This window comes from Terrapene carolina, unplaced genomic scaffold (assembly GCF_002925995.2).
Source record: "Terrapene carolina triunguis isolate 2854851 unplaced genomic scaffold, T_m_triunguis-2.0 Scaffold88, whole genome shotgun sequence".
In the NCBI taxonomy this organism is placed as follows: Eukaryota; Metazoa; Chordata; order Testudines; family Emydidae; genus Terrapene; species Terrapene triunguis.
Window position 1 is genome coordinate 44,794,287 of NW_020664439.1, and position 17,938 is coordinate 44,812,224.

The following is a 17,938-nucleotide window of genomic DNA, read 5'->3' on the forward strand; positions in this document are numbered from 1 at the left end:
TGTAGGGTTGTTCGGGAGGACCGGTCTGTTATTGTGGGGTTGCTCAGAGGGCCGGTCTGTTATTGTAGGGTTGCTCAGGGGGCCGGTCTGTGGCTAGGTGGGTGGCGCAGCGGTCAGCACCCGCCAGCCCAGCCATGCGGCACTTTGAGGTGGAAGATGTGGTGTGGTCCGGGCCCCCTGGCAGGGTGAGTTGCTCGGGGAAGGACCCCCGTGGGAGCGGGAGGGCTGAGCCCGGGGGTGTGGACCATCGCCAGAGAGAGCCCCACTGGCCCTACCCAGACTGGCACGTGAGGGGGGGTTAGGCTGGAGCCAGCCATGCCACAGGGCCCCAGAGCACACACAGGGGAGCCTCTCCCCATATTAAATCTCCCTCCTGAGACTCTGCCCTGGCAACCGGACCTTCCTCCTGCCCGAGCCCCAGACAAAGCACATCCGCCCGCCCCCTTCGCAGACAGGCCCCCCACCCCGAACGGCCACACAGACTGAGCCCCCCACCTCTCCCTGCTCCTCCATTAGCCGGGGAGCGGAGGGGACCCCAGGTCGCCCTCGGCCCCGGGAGGCGGGGCTCCGGGTACCCAGGCCGGGCACGAACACGGCTCCTCTGCTCTGTTGCAGATTGACCAGGACGGGCTGACGCTGCCCGAGCGAACCCTGTACCTGGGGCAGGACGAGGAGAGCGAGAAGGTGAGGGGCGGCTGGCAGCGCCCAGGGGCGCACGGGAGAGAGGTCGGAGAGGAGCAGCCCCTACCCAGCACCAGCTGCACCCGAGCCGGGCGGGGGGGAGGAGAGGCTGGCACAGCTGCAGTGTCACCAATCACCAGAAATCATGAGTCAGCCCCCAAAAGTCACCAGACCGGCCGGCCCCAACTATTAGGAACGATTTTTAAACAAACGGTCAAGTTGTGTTTGTCGGGCTGTTGTTTCATTTGTGATCTCCCCCTGCCCATCGTTGTGTGTGTGTGTGATCTCCCCCTGCCCATCCTGTGTGTGTGTGTGTGTGTGTGTGTGTGTGTGTGTGTGTGATCTCCCCCTGCCCATCCTGCGTGTGTGTGTGTGTGATCTCCTCCTGCCCGTCCTCTGTGTGTGTGTGTGTGTGTGAGCTCCCCCTGCCCATCCTGTGTGTGTGTGTGTGTGTGAGCTCCTCCTGCCCGTCCTGTGTGTGTGTGAGCTCTCCCTCTGCCCGTCCTGTGTGTGTGTGTGTTTGTATCTCCCCTTGCCCATCGTGTGTGTGTGTGTGTGTGATGTCCCCCTGCCCATCCTGTGTGGGGGCTGTGGGGTGTATGGGGGGAGTGTGGAGGGTTGGTGTGTGTGGGGGCTGGGGGGTGCAGGGGTGGGGGATGTTTGTGGGGAGGAGTGGGGGGAGGTATGGGGGTGGGGGTGTTGGGGGAAGTTACTCTGGCCTCTGCAGCAGGAGCTCTCGCCCCACCTGCCTGGCCACTAATTCTGCCCCCAGACCCCAAACCAACACTTTCCCCCCAGCCCGCCCCCACCCCCCCACCTCGGCTCCTCCTGGCCCTTCACCCCTTCGCCGGGGCAGGCGCTGTCCTTGCTGGCTGCAGGGGGCGGGGCTGCTGGGTTCTTTAGCTCCGCCCTCCCGTGACACTAGAGAGGGATGCAGTGGGGCGGGAGCTCTGCCCACAGCAGCTGATTGGTGGCTTAGCCCCAGGGGGCGGGCTAGTAGGGCAGGCAGCCAATCAGAGGGCTCAGAAGCTCTAGTGGGATTGGAGCTTCTGGAGCAGACAGGCTGAAATCCCGTCACCAGCAAAACGTCCCAAGAGTTGGGCAGCGGGGGCGGGGAGCGAGAAGACGTGACCCCCCCCCCAGACCCCACACCGGCCAGGGCTGTGTCCCCTGCCCCCAGTCAGGCCTGCCCCCCCTTCCCTCAGCCCTCGCCCCCCCCGGCCAGGCCTGACCCCCTTAGCTTCCTCCCCACTGGGCCTGACCCCTCCCCTTGGTCCTCTGCCCCTCCCCCCGGTCAGGCCTGACCCCCCCTTAGCCTCCTCCCCCTCCCCCCGGTCAGGCCTGACCCCTTGATCCCCCTGGGTCCGAGCCCCTCCCCCCCGCCCAAGGCTGGAGCTGCACCCCCCCGGCTGACCCCTCGCCTCGTGCCCAGATCCTGGCGGCGTACCGCCTGTTCATGGAGCGGCTGCTGGGCCTGCTGGGAGCGGAGCATGTGGCGCAGAAGGCGGAGGAGATCCTGCAGCTGGAGCAGAGACTGGCCAACGTGAGTCCTTCCCAGCCCAGACCCGCTGGCCTGGCTGCCCCCGCGGGGCTCCAGGAGGTGTCACATAGGGCAGGGGAGGGGGGCTCTTCGGGCACAAGCGGCCCCCCGGCTTGCAAGGAACTAGCCCCCTACAGCCAGGTGGGGAAGGTGGGGGCCCAGCCAGGGCCCAAGGGGACAGTGCCCTCACGTGGGGCAGGCTGGCCGCAACCCCAGGCTAGCACTGAGCGCCGCTTACCCAGCCTCCAGCCTCTCGAGGGAGCAGGTCGCAGCCCAGCGCACCCAGTGTGTGTGTGTGGGTCCCTGGGCGGAGAGGGGACATGCTGGGGGGCTGGTGCCTGGAGCTCGGGGCTGACTGGTGAGTCCCTGTTACAGGAAGCGGTCTTATTCCCAAAGCGGCAGCCCCTTGGCCCGCCAAGCCCCACACAGCTTGATCGCTGCCCATCCCCCCACCCTGGCACTGCCCCGGGGCTGGGCACAGCCAGGCTGAGGGGCCTCCTGCTCCAGGGGCCCGTTAGCCTCCTGCGCTGAGGGGCCACCGAGCTGCGGAAGGGAGATCAAAGGGCAGCAAAGCCTGACTGGGTTGCACCCCCCGCAGGGTGCAGGGAGAGGGGGACCCTGCAGGATAGCAGGGAGCAGCAGTGAGCGCCCCAGGGTGGCATCCATCTCCCACCGTCACGTGACTGGGGAATGAGTGAGGGGCCCCAGGCCTTTGCAGGGTCAGGGGAGCAGTGAGACCAGCGAGAGGGAATGCTTAGCCCTAGATTCCCTGCCCGTGGCTGGCCCCGTGGCACCCCCAGCCTGGCGGCGCAGGCAAAGCGCGGCCCTGATGCGTCTGTCCTGCCCAGATCACGGTCTCCGAGTACGACGACCTGCGCAGGGACATCAGCACCATGTACAACAAGGTGACGCTGGGGGAGCTGCAGCGCATCACGCCCACCGTGAGTACCCTGCCGGGGCGCTGGGGGAGGGGCAGTCCAGCTGAGGTGCCCAGATAAATGCCCTCCTGGCTCTTCTCCTCCCCTGAGGGGGGCTGGCCCCCAAGTCCATTCTGGAGGGCAGTGCCATCCGCACCAGTTCGGAGACTGCAGAGGGGCACTCAGACGTGGGCCTTGTTAGGTCACTGCGGTGGGGCAAGCCCAGGCTGATTCACTGCGCGGGGGGCTCTGGAGAAGGCGAGGCCCCTCTGGTCATAGCGCCCTCTCCCCCACCCCCCAGCTCAAGTGGAAGCGCCTGCTGGATCGGATCTTCCATGATAACTTCTCCGAGGAGGAGGAGGTGGTGCTGCTGGCCACGGACTACATGCAGAAGGTGTCGGAGCTCATCCGCAGCACGCCCAGCAGGTACCACACCCACTGCCCAGCTCCAGCGCCACGCTGGCACTCCAGGCATCTCCGGGCCCCTCACTCAGGCACACAGGTGTGATTGGAGCCTGGTAGCAGGTGGCAGAGGGGCAGATCCCAGCAGAAGCCCCGTCCCCTGCTCAGGCTTCCTAGCAAGGTGGCGGGGAGGACGTGACCTTGACGGGCCTGGCCAGGGAGTTCTGCGGTGGGGATCCGTGGGCGCGGCTCCTCCTCAGCCGAATCCCCTGCGTGTCCTGCCTTTGCTCAGCTCCCTGGGCCGGGAGCCCTTTCGGTACAGACAGGACATCTCACTAATGGCCATTGATCTGCCGGGACTCGCCTGCCTCCTGAATGCCAATGGGCTGCTGCAGCTGCCTGCTGGGACCACCGCACGCAACCCCCCACCCCTGCCATGTTCACAGAGCCGCACTGCCCCATCCCCCCAGCATGGCCAAAAGCAGGGTGAGCTCCCCCTCCCCCCACCATGCCTGGGCTCTCCCCTCCAGCACGGCCGCAGGTAACCACCCCACCCCTGCAGCATGCAGTGCCCTTTACGCTGGAGGCTCGGGATCCCCCTCAGCACACACACAAATGCCCCGTGGCCACCCCCACCGCCAGCTCCCTCCTGCACCCCCCACCCCCAGGGATCCCCGCTCCCAGCCACGCACACACTGAGTGGAAAATAGCATTTCAGAGCTAATCAAATGCATTACAAATCACCCAGCTAAACCAATTCATTACACAGGCAGTTCAGCCGCGCGCAGGTGCAGGGCGCCGAGCCAGCCAGCGTCTGGGCTTTACTGGGATATTCCCTAAAGCTGCACCTCAGACGTCCCAGTCCGGCTGGGCACCCCCGGCAGCCCAGGCCTGGCAGCGAACCCCTCGCAGAGCCCCTGTAACGAGGCTGGTTCTGGCGGGACCCAGCTGAGAGAGCCAATTCAGGACAAATTGCTTAGAGCAGGGCAGTGACAGCCCAAGGCTGGGGTTTCTACGCACACCAAGGCAAACCAAACCAGCCAACCAGAGAAGACTTCGGTTTTACCCCACTGGCTAACCACAAGTCACACAAGCAATTCCCGTAGACACTCCAGTTTCCCAGTATCACCACCAGTGCCACTCGTTATGGGGACAAATGGTTATGAAAACCAATGCCCCAGTAAAAGAAAAAAGGTTCTCTCGATCCCAAAGGACCAAGCCCCAGACCCAGGTCAATATACAAATCAGATCTTACCCACAAATCACGCTGTTGACAATTTTAGAATCTAAAATCTAAAGATTTATTCATAAAAGGAAAAAGATATAGATGAGAGCTAGAATTGGTTAAATGGAATCAATTACATACAGTAATGACAAAGTTCTTGGTTCAGGCTTGTAGCCGTGACAGAATAAACTGCAGGTTCAAATCAAGTCTCTGGAACATCCCCAGCTGGGATGGGTCCTCAGGCCTTTGTGTAGAGCTTCTGTTTGTAGCAAAGTCCCTCCAGAGGTAAGAAGCAGGATTGAAGACAAGATGGAGATGAGGCATCAGCCTTTTATGGTCTTTTCCAGGTGTAAGAGCACCTCTTTGTCCTTACTGTGGAAAATTACAGCAAAATGGAGTCTGGAGTCACATGGGCCAGTCCCTGCATACTTTGCTGAGTTACAAGGCGTATCTGCCTTCTCTCCATGGGTCAATTGTATAGCTGATAGTCCTTAATGGGCCATCAAGCAGGCTAGGCAGAGCTGCACCAACTTGTCTGGGGTGTCACCCAGAAGCATAGCATAAGTTTGAAATACAGACAGTATAGAGCCAATATTCATAACTTCAACTACAAAATTGATACACACATATAGACAGCATAATCATAACCAGCAAACCATAACCTTGTCTTAGACACCTCATTTGACCCCCTTTATACAAGATTCGGTGCCACTACAGGACCTTAGTTGCAACCATGTTCTATATGGTCCCAGTTCAAGTCAATAACGTGACACCCCCTGTCTCCGAGCACGCTGGCCAGCCGGGGGCGCTAGCAGAGCCCAGGGAACTCCCTGCAACTAGGGTTTGGGAACGCCGCTGCTTCCACTGTCACTCAGGGCAAGGAGATGTTTCCTGGCGTCCCCGCTCCCATTCGCCCCCCTGCCGCCCACCCCATCCCGCGGCCCCTGAGGCAGAGGAGGGAGAGGCTCAGGCCCCTGGGGTATAAAACACGCTCTCCCTCCCGACCCCTAGCCGGTCCCCGTCTCTCCCCCTCCCAGGATCCTTCACAACTACATGCTGTGGCGCATTGTGGTGGTGCTGAGCGAGCACCTCTCCACGCCCTTCCGCGACGCCATCCACGAGCTCTCCAGGGAGATGGAGGGCACCGAGAAGCAGCTGGAGCTGGACAAGATGTGCCTGAGCCAGGCCAACAAGCACTTCGGCATGGCCTTGGGGTCCCTCTTTGTGGAGGAGTATTTCTCCTCCTCCAGCAAGGCCAAGGTAGGCACGGCGGGGGGGTGGGCTGGGAATCCCCCCCAGATCCATCCGGGCTGGGGGGAGGCGGGGAATCCCACCAGTGACCACACCCCGGGCCAGTGAAACACAAGACAGGAGCGGCGCATCTTCAGGCCAAATGCCCAGTGGTTGGCGGCGCGCTCAGGGCCCAGCCCTGTTACCCAGCAACCACTGGGCGTGGCTTAAGCCTTTTGTGGGCGTGGCAGGTGTGCTCAGGGCCCGGCCCTGTTACCCAGCAACCACTGGGCGTGGCTTAAGCCTTTTGTGGGCGTGGCAGTGATGGAGGAGGCGGCTGTGTAGGGGAGGTTCGTACCCACCCCGGGCCCAGTGCCCTGGGTGTGTGCTACGAGGAACGGTGTTAACGCCGTGACCTGGGCGCGGTTGCGCCGAGCAGGTGCAGCAGCTGGTGGAGGACATCAAGCACACCCTGGATCAGCGGCTGGACGAGCTCGACTGGATGGACGAAGAGACCAAACGCGCGGCTAGAGCCAAGGTGAGGCACCAAGGGGCGGAGCCTAGCCTGGCCAGCCAATCGCACATCCACGGCTTGGGGCACTCCCAGGGGAGCTGGGGCTGGGGGCTGGAGCTCAGACAGCCAGGGGGCCTCTGAACTGCATGGGCCACAGGCGGCCTCGCCAGTCCCAAAGTTGGGCAAGTGGGATTCTCCAGCCAGGAGATGGAAACTCTGCTGCCTGGCGGCCAACGCATAAAGGCCCCGCACCCACGCAGAGTGCAGCCCTGCTCCAGGCTGGCTGGGCCCGGCCACAGGGTGAGCCACGCGCCCAGACCGGCCACACGGACGGTGCTGCCATCCGGCTGCTGCAGCCACAGGCCAGCGCCTCCGGGCGGAATTGGGGCCTAGGACTCACAGCCTGCCCCTTCCAGCACACGGGCCTCTGCCCAGAGAGCTAGAGCAGCAGCGCCGCAGTCTGTCGTTGCATCCAGCAGGGGGCGGCGCTGTGCTCAGACACAAGCCCATCAGCCCCATGCGCCCCCGTGAGATCAGGCAGGGCAGGCTCGGACCTGGGCGTGTGCTCTCCTTGCAGCTCCAGTACATGATGGTGATGATCGGGTACCCGGACTTCCTGCTGAAACCGGACGCCATCGATAAGGAGTACGAGGCGAGTGTGCGAGGGGCCCGCGCTGCACCCCTAGAGGGACCATCTGCACACCCAGGCTGGGAGAGATCCAGCAGTACCCATCCCTTTCTCCTGCTCTAGCCAGCGGCCCCTGGCCTGCCATGGCCCTGTCTCCTGGCCCTGCCCGGACTCCCTGGCCAGCAGGAGCTGCTGCTCTGTCCGCCTGTGGCAGGGGTCTCGCTGGGGGGTGCGATCAGCGGGTCGTAAGGCTCAGGACCCTCCCAAAGTCCTTTGCTCCCCGTTCCCCTGGCTCTGGCGCTGGTTCACCTCCACCCCCTCGCGAGCCCCACCCCCACAACAGCACTTACATGGCTACCGTCACGTGGACGTGCAGGGGCACAAACTCTATCAGCAGGGTGCGCTCCCAGGCGTCGCCACCAGAGGGAGACACCTTGCACGTGCTCAGTGTGGTACGGGACCCTCCATCCATCCTAGGTCCCTGCCCGGGGGATGGGGCTGAGCCTGCAGGCAGACCAGGGAGCCTCGGGGCTACAGTGAGCGCAGGGTCTGGGAGCCTGCTGGGGGAGATGGGACATCCCAGCTCCGGCTCCTGCTCCCCTCTTGTGGCAGGAGGGCTGGCTAAGAAGGGGAGTCCCAGGGAGAAGCCCCCTGCCCTTCCCCGCCTGACCTGGGCTGTATCTCCGCCGCAGTTCGAAGTCCACGAGAAGACGTATTTCAAGAACATCCTCAACAGCATCAAGTTCAGCATCAAGCTCTCGGTGAAGAAGATCCGACAGGAGGTGGACAAGTCTGCGTAGGTATCCATCGCCCCGGGGCCTGCGCTTTGCCTCTCCAGAGGGGATGGGTCAGGGGCAGAAGGGGGTGTCAGTTCTGGGGACCCCCTCCTGTGAGAGCAGAGTTGGTCGGGGGTCTCTGTGATGGGAGGGACCCACAACCTGTGGGCACCGTCTGGGCTCTGGCCCAGCCAGCAGCCCATGGCATGTGCTCCGAGTGTGGCCATCCCCAGGCTGCCGGCGCTGGTTCAAGCCCCGCTCAGCCGGCTCGGCGAGAGACAATGGCCGTGCTCTACACTGGCTGCTGCAGGAGGCTCTGCTCCGTGTGGCCAGGAGCCCCTTTGTCCTGACAGAGGTTGCTGCTGGGGGCCTGGGGTCCAGCCCCCACACTGCTCCTCTCCCTGGACATCAAGGGGCCCCACCTCAGCCAAGGCATTTCCCGAGGGGTGTGGCGGCCTCTAGTGGTCAGTGTGCACACAGACAGGCAAATGCCTCACAACTTGTGCCCACCTACCAGGGGCATCAGGGGTTATGTGGGGGCGCAGGGGCCGAGCCTTCCTGTCAGGCTGGCTGATCGAGGGGGTGGTGACCCTGCCCAGATCCAGCAGCACGTGGCCCCCACAGCTGTCGCAGGCACCGACCTGGACTGGCCAGCCTGGCCCCTCTGAGCATGGGGGCCTGTGCCCAGAGGGAGGGAGGCCAAGCTAGAACCTAGCCTGGCCGCATCCTGCGGGTATTAGGGGTCAGAGGCTCCCCGCCCAGCACTCTGTCCTCTCCCAGCTCCCCCCTCGCCACACCACATTAGCAGACTCCCCTGTGTGCTGGGGCGGGGGGAATTGGTGGGGCAACTGGCCCTCGCAGCCCGGGTGCTGATCTCGGGGTCTCGCTGTCTCCTTGCAGGTGGCTGCTGCCCCCCCAGGCCCTCAACGCCTACTACCTGCCCAACAAGAACCAGATGGGTACGGCCGCACCAGCGGCACGGCTGATAGCCAGCATTCCCCGGGCTTCTGAACACGTCTGCTCTGAGTCATTGGGGGGGCACCCAGACTGGGGAGGGCCGGGGGGTGGTACATCAGCCAAGTGGGGTGTGACTGGGACTGAAATAGTAATGGGGGGGGGGCTGCGGGTTGAAAGGGAGGGGGATCAGCAGAGCTGGGGAGGTGAGGGCAGGGCCAGGATAGCAGGGGGCTGTGGGTCAGGATTGGGGGGCATCAGCCGAGCTGGGGAGGTGGGGGCAGGGCCAGGATAGCAGGGGGCTGTGGGTCGGGATTGGGGGGCATCGGCCGAGCTGGGGAGGTGAGGGCAGGACCAGGATAGCAGGGGGCTGTGGGTCGGGATTGGGGGGCATCGGCAGAGCTGGGGAGGGGCAGGACAGAGCACGGCTGCCTCAGAGAGTCTCCCTCATTCCAGAGAGCTGGGGGCTGACCCACGCCATGGTGTATTTGTCCAGAGCTGGTGGGTGATTTGGGGTCTCAGTAGGAGCCCCGTGTGCCTAGCCCAGGCGGGGTCCCCTCGCTGTGATCCGGCCCTGCTCGGGGTGAGAGGGCAGTGGGAGGGTCCCCCTCCCCATAACACTCCCTCCTCTCCCCACAGTGTTCCCCGCCGGGATCCTCCAGCCCACGCTGTACGACCCCGAGTTCCCGCAGTGAGTACAGGGCTCTACAGGCACCGTCCACCATTCCGACCCCCCCCCGCACCAGCGCAAGGGGGGCAGGGGATGGGGGGTCCAGGGGGCACCCCTTGTGCCTGTGGAGGATCCCAGCCCTGGGGCAAAGCAGCAAGCAGGGCTCTCTGGGGCCAAACCCTGGGGGTAGCTCAGAACTGCCCCCGCTGGGCTGGGCCCAGCCAGAACCACCTCTCGGGCCACAGACACCCAGGAGGGCAGTGCCCCCCCCGTGGGCTTGAGTCAGCCTCTCACTTGCCCTCTGCCCATTCGCTGCTGGCGGGGCCGTGTCGGGAGGGTGGGGATGTGCTCAGACCCCCCCCCCTATTGCTGACGGGGCCGTGTCCTGGGTGGGGGGATGTGCTCAGACCCCCCCATTGCTGATGGGGTCGTGTCTTGTCTCCTCCTGCCAAAAGGTCCCTGAACTATGGTGGAATCGGAACCATCATTGGGCACGAGCTGACCCACGGCTACGACGACTGGGGTGAGCCTCCTTCCCCCCGCCCAGTTTCTGCTGCTCCGGGCCAGAGCTGGGACCCACGAGTGCCCGCCCCGAGGCCTGGCGCCTGTTTGCTGGGGACGCCCCCCGGCCCCCAAGGGGTGAAGGTGATGCAAAGGGCCAGGTGGCAGCCGCATGGGATGAGCCCTGGGCAGCCTGGCGCCTCTGGAGCAGCGCCTCCCTCTGGCTGGCCCAGGAGCGGAGCCTGGCCCTCGGCCGACAGTGTACCCACTACCAGGGCCTGGCAAACAGCTCCCTACGTGGCCCTCAGTCCCTGTGGGGCTGGGGCGGGGTAGAACCAGCCGGGGACAGGGAGCCAGGACTCCTGGGTCCCAATCCCAGCTCTGCCCCATGAACCCGAGCCCCTTCCACCCGCGCCGTGTGCCCGCAGGGGGCCAGTACGATCGGCACGGGAACCTGCTGCACTGGTGGACGGAGGCCTCCTACAGCAAGTTCCTGAAGAAGGCCCAGTGCATCGTCAACCTGTACGACAACTTCACCGTCTACAACCAGCGGGTGAGCCCGGGCGCCCCTCATTGCTAGGGGAGCAGGGCTGGCCTGGGCCCGGGGTGCCCCTCGCTGTCCGGGGGGGTGGGCTAGCCTAAGCCCGGGGCACCCCTCGCTGCTGGGGGAGTGGGGCTGGCCTGGGCCTGGGGTGCCCCTTGCTGTCGGGGGGGTGGGGGAATGGCCTGTCCCCTGGTTTCCCCTTGCTGCCGTGGCAGGCTGACCTGGGTCTGGGGTGCCCCTCACTGCTGGGGGACATTCACCTGGGCCTGGGGCTTGCCCCAGATTGCTCCCCCCAGCACATGGGGTCAGAAGGGCTCTGCTCTGAACGGGATACTGAGGCACAGACTGCAGCAGCCAGACAGGGGCGGGGTGCAGCAGCCAGAGCCAGGGGGTGCAGGGCGGAGAGCAGGGGCTCTGGGTTGTGTCTCTCCGAGCCCCGCTGCAGTGGTTGGAAGGGGCAGTTCATCTTTCTCTCTATGCCATCCGGAGGTAGCATCTATGTCACAAGGGGGAGGGTGCTGGCTCCCAGCGATGCAGCCCCGCCCCAGGCGTCCCCTCCATCAGCCAGTGGCCAGGGGCTGATCCCCTCAGGCTGCCTCCCGGAGAGATGGGCTGGTGGGGGCAGGGGCTGAGATGGGCCCCAGTTTGAGGTGGTATGTTGGAGGGCTGGGGGTGCACCTGACCAGGTCTGTGTGAGCCCCTGCTCCTCTCTCCACAGGTGAACGGGAAGCACACGCTGGGGGAGAACATCGCCGACATGGGGGGGCTCAAACTGGCCTACTATGTAAGTGACGGAGGGCACCCGGCGCCCCTCTGCCCCCCACCCCGGGTCATGGAGAATGGCCGGGGGGGAGAGCTGCGGGGCAGCGACTGGAGAACGGCCCGGGGGGGGGGTATCTGCAGGGCAGTGGCGGGGAGAGGGACCTGCAAGGTAGCAACCGGAGAATGGCCGGGGGCGGGGGGGGGACGTATCTGCAAGGTAGTGACAGGAGAACAGCGGGAGGGGGAGCGGGGAGATCTGCGGTGCAGCAGCTGACTGGGAGGAGGCTGTGCTGCCATTACTCTAGGGGACCCCGTACCCACGCAGAGCACAGCGCCCCCTCCACCCCCCGGGAGCCCCGTGGCCACCAGCTGCCCCTCTGCCTCAGCTGGGAGAGGCCATGACCCTCCTGCCACCCCCAGCCAGACCCATCGCCCCACATTGCACAGGGAGGGGGCAGCCGGGGGTGGGAAGCCCCCCGCACTGAGTGTGCCTGTGTTTTGCAGGCCTATCAGAAGTGGGTGCGGGAGCACGGGCCGGAGCACCCCCTGCACCGCCTGAAATACACCCACGACCAGCTCTTCTTCATCGCCTTCGCCCAGGTAACGCCCCGCCACCAGGGGGCGGTAGTGCACGGCGAGGGGCCCAGAACCACCGCCACCCTGCCTCCGCCCTGCCAACCCTGGGCTCCCCACCCCCAGCTCTGCCAGTGCCTGTCAGCCCCCTGGCACCCCAGCCCGGGGTCTCTCCTGAGCAGAAATGACATGGGGGGCCACACTGCAGGGTGGAGTGGGGGGGTTAGATGGGGACAATGCTCCCCCGGGGGCAAGGCTGGGACCCACCCAACTTGTTTCAGCTCCGCCTGCTCCGCGTGTCCCGCTCTGGCCTTCCCCTGTCCCACAGATCCCGCCGGGAGACCCTGGCCCTGATACAACTGAAAGCCCCTGGCTGCCTCGCTGACCTGCCCCCTGCCAGTCTCCCCTCTGCTGCTGGGGGGGTCTCTTCTCCGCCCAGCTCCCCCTGTCATGGAGAGTGGGGGAGTCCGGGCCCTGCACCCCTCTTCCTGGGATTCACCGTGACTCTCAGCCAGCCAGTAAAATGGAAGGTTTATTGGACAGTAGGAACGCAGTCTAAAACAGGGCTTGTAGGTACAACCAGGACCCCTCAGTTAAGTCCTTCTGGGGGGCAGGGAGCTTAGCCCCCAGCCTTGGGGTTCCCTGCGTTCCACCACCCAGCATCAAACTGAAACTAAAAACCCCTCCAGCCGCTCTCGTCCCCACTCCCTCTGCTCCTCCTCTCCTTTGTCCAGTCTCCCGGGGCAGAAGGTGTCACTTCTCCCAACCCCCCTCCTGGCTCAGGTTACAGCTCAGGTAGCTTCCTTCAAGGGAAGTCCCCCATCCCCAGTGTAACTCCCCTGCAACATTCCCAGGTCAAATCCGCCCCGCTCCCTGCTCCTTTCCCGCCCCCCCCCGGCTGTGGTGCTCATCCAGCCCCCCCAACCCTTCGCGCCCCCCCCAGCTGGGGTGCTCACTGTGGCTTCTCTCCCATCTGCAGAACTGGTGCATCAAGAGGCGCTCGCAGTCCATCTACCTGCAGGTGCTGACCGACAAGCACGCCCCGGAGCACTACAGGTACCTGGGGCCGCTGCACCTGCTGGGTGTGGCCACTAGGAGGTGCGGCGAGTCCCTCCGCTCTGCCCTCTGCCTCGGGACCCCCAGCCTCTGCACGTGGGATTGGCTGGAAGCCCCTCAGGGCAGGGCCCAGCTCCACCTGGGGCTCGAATTGTCCCCAGCACGTGGTCAGAGCAGCCAGCAAAGGGCGCAGGGAGCACAGGCCTGGGGCCAGTGGGAGCAGGGCAGGCAGGAGGGAGGGCAGCGGGTGCCCTGCCCCAGTGAGGATGAGAAAGGGTTAATCCAGTCCTTGCACAGGGCGGACTGGGAGCGGAGGGGCGCATGTGCTGGGGTCTCTCGGGCCAGCCTGACTGATCCTGCCCTGGGGCTGGGCTCCCCTGAGCCCACGGGGTTGTGGGGCAGGAAGGGGCTGCGGCAGGTCAGGGTGAGGGCACCCAAGACGGGTGAGCCAAGGCCAGGGGCTTGGAGTGGGGTCCCCGGCTGGAGCACAGGCCAGGCCAGCAGGAGGCAGCACACGGGCTGTAATTGGGGCTTGGACCTTAGTGCACCCTAGGTTGGCGGCCCAGAGGCTGCCACTCCATGGGCACCAGGCCAGGCAGAGCCAGCGGCTCCTCTTCACTGTCCATACGCTGGGGCAGGGGGTTAACTCTGGCACTGCCCACTCCCCGCTGGGCAGTTCTCCCCGCAGCGGGATCATGCCCCGTCCTACAGGACAGGGCTGCTAACAGCTGCCTCCTCTCGCTCCAGAGGTGGCTGCATTGCTGTGCCAGGTGCAGCACTGCCCTCATGGGGCTGCCAGCCCCGCTTTCCTGAGCCCTCTCTCCACTCCCCAGGGTGCTGGGCAGCGTCTCCCAGTTTGAGGAGTTCGGCCGGGTCTTCCACTGCCCCAAGAACTCGCCGATGAACCCAGCGCACAAGTGCTCCGTGTGGTGAGCGCCGGCGCCCCGTGGCCATGCCCCTCGCTGTCCTTTGCCTTGCGTGTGCCAAGCCGTCCGTCTGATCCTGCTGCTTCTCTGCCATCCGCCTGCCCGCCAGCGAGTCTCCGGGGAGAGCCTCTGGGCGCCTCTGCAGGGCCGGGGCTCGCAGGGACAGGTGCTGCAGACGAGGTGGCGAAGGCTCCTTTGGCCAGTTCCTCGGGGGCCGATGCGAACGGCAGCAGGGAAACTACAGACTGGGTCCACTTCCAGCTGGGTGTGTCCTGCCTCCACCCCCCCTGGGCCTTGGAGCCAGCCCCCCTCCTCTGGCTCCCCATCGCCGCGCCAGGAGCCGGCCCAGTGAGCCCTGCCAGTGGCGCAGCCGGGGGGGAGATCCCCAAAACACCGTCGAGGGGCAGCGGGAGGGACCAGACCTGGGGCAGGCAGGGGACAGGCCCCAGTGCTGCTGGCATGGAGGGGCCAAAAGCTACTGTGGGGCCATTTCTCAAAGCAGCTGGAAGATCCCACGTTTGGAAGCAAATGGTGCCCGTCCCAGGGCAGAACGCGGTGGCTGCGGCCCACGCCCCGTTCACCCAGCCCTACAGCGCGACGTGGGCCCAGCGCCACTCCATGCTCAGGGCTGGGCACAGAGGCCTGAGCCAAGCCCCGCAGGGAAGCAACCAGCCAGCACAAAGGCCCCCGTGTGCTCGGGCCACAGGGAAGTTGTGGGGCTGGGCTGGGGGGCTCCAGGGGGACAGGTGGGCGAGAAATCCCCCTGCCCAGCCGCAGCCCTGAACAGCACCATGCAAACGGCCGCGGCATGGGTGGCAGGGGCTGGGCTGTGGGCGAAGAACTGGCTGCACTCCCTGTCAGCAGCACTCCTGGGCATTGACACGCTCCCCCTGCCCGTAGCAGTTCGGAGCCTCGCCCCAGTGCAGTGCCGCACGGCAGCACAAGGAGGCGCCGTTGGGTTGTCAGGCAGAGCTGCCTGAGCCCAGGAGGCCCCAGTGCTGGAGGGGGAGCCGGGTCGCCCCCGGGCTCTGCGCCTCTTGTACAGAATCGCTGTATGTGTTGCTGCTCGGTATGGTCAATAAAGCCGGCGCTGTACGTGTGGGTGGCTCGGTACAGGACAGCTGGGGGGGGTGGGGTGGGGGGGCGGAGCCACCCCAGCCTGCAGCTCCGGCCGCGCACAGCCCCACTGCTGCTGTGGCTGGGGAGCGGGGGTGGGGGTGTTACACACACCAGCCTCTGGAGTGTCCCCCCAATGCACACCCAGTGCCTTCTGGAGTATACCTCCCCGGAGTCACCCCTAGAGTCCATCCCCCCCCCACAGCGCCCCTTGGAGTCCATCCGCCCCTTAGAGTCCACCGCCCCCACACACACAGCACCCCCTGGACTCTATCCCCCCCCCCCACACACACACAGTTTCTTCCACTCAGAAAGGAGCAGGCCATTTGGTCACTGGAATCTCTTTTTTCAAAGCAGGCAGCAATCCCCCCTCCCCGGGCTGTGAGCCCCCCGACAACTGGTGTCCAAGGGGTTTGGTGCCACTCACATGGAACCCCCCACCCCCTTGCAGGGAGCGGGCGGGCTGTCGCTCTCTTGTGGCTGCAGCCAGCACAGCCCAGCGCTGCAGGCACAGGGGGCTGCGGGGGACGGGCTCTCTCCTGGGCGGGGGGAGGGGCTAGGTGAGCAGTGGCAGGAGCAGGGACCCCACCAGGAGGGGCAGGAGGCCGGTGCTGGCGCGGGCAGAGTTCGGCTGCGTGGTGCCCGGGTTGGGCAGCGGGCACTCCGTGTAGGGCTCCAGGCAGGCGGCGTAGGCCATGACGTGGGCGACGTAGGTCTGCTCCTGCACCCCATGGAAGAGGTGGGCCATGGGCCCCTTGGCCATGATGGCCACGTCCTCGCCGCCGTGCGTTTCCGAGCTCAGGGGCACGGCCGCCTGCTGCAGGTACCCGTTCTCCCCTGGGGGAAGGGCAAAGAGAGCGTAAGGGCCCCACAAGTCACTGCCCCCCCCCGATTTCCTGCTCCCTGGGGCGGGGGCGCTGGTATCTGGGCAGAGCCCATGCCCGCCCGTGCTATACAGTCAGTGCCACCGGCTGGCAGCAGCACCAGGGGCATAGCTGGAATCGCCAGCTCTGTGCTGGGCACTGGGGGTGAAAGTCTGGCAGGGGGGGACCCCTGTGCCCCCACACTCACCCCCCCGTCAGCTCTCCTGCCAGCATCGCCCTCCCACACCACGGCGGGGCCCCTTACCACTCTCGGAGCTGTTGACGTCGGGCCGGCCCATGGCAGTGATCTGGTAGCCGGGCCCATTCCCGTAGAGGATGGACGTGTACGACTTGCCGTCCTCGGCCAGTTTGGGAGCCAAGCCTGGGGGAACGGGGAACCAAGCGAGAGATCAGACCCAAGCCGGGGCGTCCTGGAGCGGCGTTAAGCCACCATGCCCTGGATGGTCCCTGGGACAGCACAGAAGCTCCCGGGGTGTCGGGCAATACCCCGCAAAGGGCAGTGTAGCCAGCAGCGGGGCAGCCACAGACTGGAGCGGGTGGATCTGCCACTCCACAGTCCTGCAGGTCCCTGGGCAGGGGCAACATGGGCCCCTCAGCTCCAAGGGGCCCCTAGGCCCAATCCCTGCTCTGCCAATGGCCTCCATGGGGCAGAGGCCTCAGCTGACCCGTATCCCTCAGCCGCCCGGGTACCTGCCCTCAGCTGTGCTGCGAGCAGAGCTCGAACCCATGGCCCACCGTGCAGAGCAGCTTGCACCCCCCAGCGGGGAGCAGGAGCATCCTCAGCCCATCCAAGGGGGCCAGGCACGTGTGGGTGTTGAGACCCCCCCCCCCAGCCCAGGGATCGTACCGAAGATGGAGCTGCCCCGCAGCGTGTAGCCGCCGAAGCTGAAGACGTGCGAGTGGTCGGCCGTCACCACGGTGAGGGTCTCGGCTTCCTTCGTCAGCTCACCCGCCCTCTGGATGGCGTGGTCGAACTCCACGGCTTCCGTCAGCGCCCACTGGGCGACGCCGTCATGGTGCCCGTGGTCAATCCTGCCTCGTGGAGAGAGACCAGGCAGGGGTTAGCTGCAGAGGGGGGCGTCTCGGGGGCCTCGAATCCAGCTCCCCCCACCCCTGTACGATCACACTGGGGTGATTCGGCCTGTAAGAGGCACCTGTGGGGTGGGGATGGGCGGCCTCCAGCCCCCTCAGGCTGCGGCAAGACCTCTCCCTCTGCGCTCCCCAAGCAGGCTCTGGCTCCTCAGTGTGACCGGAGCGCACGGTGATGGGCTGCAGGGGGCTCCCATGGCCAGAGTCCCCCAGTGCTCCTGCCCCTCAACCTGGGACGCCAGGTCCCCTCTGAGGAACACGGGCAGCTCCTGGCCACCCCCTCCCACGAGCCCAGGCTGGGGAGCGCGGGGAACGCCCAGCCCTGGGCCCCTCTGCACCCCCCGATGGCAGCCGTCTGGGCTGGGACAGCTGCCCCCCATGGCCTGCCCCAAGCCCCACTTATCTTCCACAAAGAGGTAGAAGCCCCGGGGGTTCCTGCTGAGGATCTGCATGGCCGCCTCCATCATCTCGGTGAGGGACGGGTCCAGGGTGGAGTTCCGCAGGAGGTTGTACTTCATGTCGCCAGGCTCAAAGAGGCCTGAAGGGGGAACAGAGACCAAATGGGGGCGCGCGCTGGGAGCGGGGCCAAAGGCTGCAAATGGCCATGGGGGCTGGGAGCGGGCAGGTGAAGGGGGAGCCGGACATGCCACCCTGAGCAGCCAGAGGAGGGGGCAAAGGCTGCCCGGGGGGGGGCCCGAAGGGGGAGGATTCAGGGCCCATTACCCATCAGGTGCGTCACGGACGGGTCACTGGCAGCGCTGAACAGGGCCGTCCTGTTCCACACGTACCTGGCGCCCTAGGGAACGAACCCAAGAGCTGGTCACTGGGTGCCCAGGCAGGGCTGCGTGTGCCACCATCCCAGCACATGCACATCGCCAGCCGGGCCCCTGCCCAGCCCTCCTATCTGCACCCACCAACCCTGCGCCCGGGGGGCCCTGCCCAGCCCTCCC

The 17,938-nt window shown here is 65.7% G+C and overlaps 2 protein-coding genes across 2 annotated transcripts in view; one reads left to right on the forward strand and one right to left on the reverse strand.

The window, feature by feature from the left end:
• The window catches only part of ECEL1 (endothelin converting enzyme like 1), a 22,709-nt gene extending 8,674 nt beyond the window's left edge, over positions 1 to 14,035 (forward strand). Inside the window, exons 3-18 of the mRNA XM_026649864.2 lie at positions 616 to 684; positions 2,114 to 2,224; positions 3,070 to 3,162; positions 3,440 to 3,564; positions 5,803 to 6,025; positions 6,435 to 6,533; positions 7,087 to 7,161; positions 7,830 to 7,933; positions 8,814 to 8,872; positions 9,507 to 9,558; positions 9,993 to 10,060; positions 10,467 to 10,591; positions 11,301 to 11,366; positions 11,849 to 11,944; positions 12,897 to 12,973; positions 13,807 to 14,035. Coding sequence (XP_026505649.1) covers positions 616 to 684; positions 2,114 to 2,224; positions 3,070 to 3,162; positions 3,440 to 3,564; positions 5,803 to 6,025; positions 6,435 to 6,533; positions 7,087 to 7,161; positions 7,830 to 7,933; positions 8,814 to 8,872; positions 9,507 to 9,558; positions 9,993 to 10,060; positions 10,467 to 10,591; positions 11,301 to 11,366; positions 11,849 to 11,944; positions 12,897 to 12,973; positions 13,807 to 13,906 — 1,542 coding nt within the window. The 3' untranslated portion in view covers positions 13,907 to 14,035. The remainder of the gene's footprint in view (positions 1 to 615; positions 685 to 2,113; positions 2,225 to 3,069; positions 3,163 to 3,439; positions 3,565 to 5,802; positions 6,026 to 6,434; positions 6,534 to 7,086; positions 7,162 to 7,829; positions 7,934 to 8,813; positions 8,873 to 9,506; positions 9,559 to 9,992; positions 10,061 to 10,466; positions 10,592 to 11,300; positions 11,367 to 11,848; positions 11,945 to 12,896; positions 12,974 to 13,806) is intronic.
• A 1,536-nt stretch (positions 14,036 to 15,571) lies between these two features.
• LOC112124942 (intestinal-type alkaline phosphatase) overlaps positions 15,572 to 17,938 on the reverse strand; it is a 7,934-nt gene continuing 5,567 nt past the window's right edge. Inside the window, exons 7-11 of the mRNA XM_026649935.1 lie at positions 17,712 to 17,784; positions 17,392 to 17,526; positions 16,747 to 16,938; positions 16,144 to 16,260; positions 15,572 to 15,852 (exon numbers count right to left, since the gene is read on the reverse strand). Of these exons, the coding sequence (XP_026505720.1) occupies positions 15,572 to 15,852; positions 16,144 to 16,260; positions 16,747 to 16,938; positions 17,392 to 17,526; positions 17,712 to 17,784 (798 nt within the window). The remainder of the gene's footprint in view (positions 15,853 to 16,143; positions 16,261 to 16,746; positions 16,939 to 17,391; positions 17,527 to 17,711; positions 17,785 to 17,938) is intronic.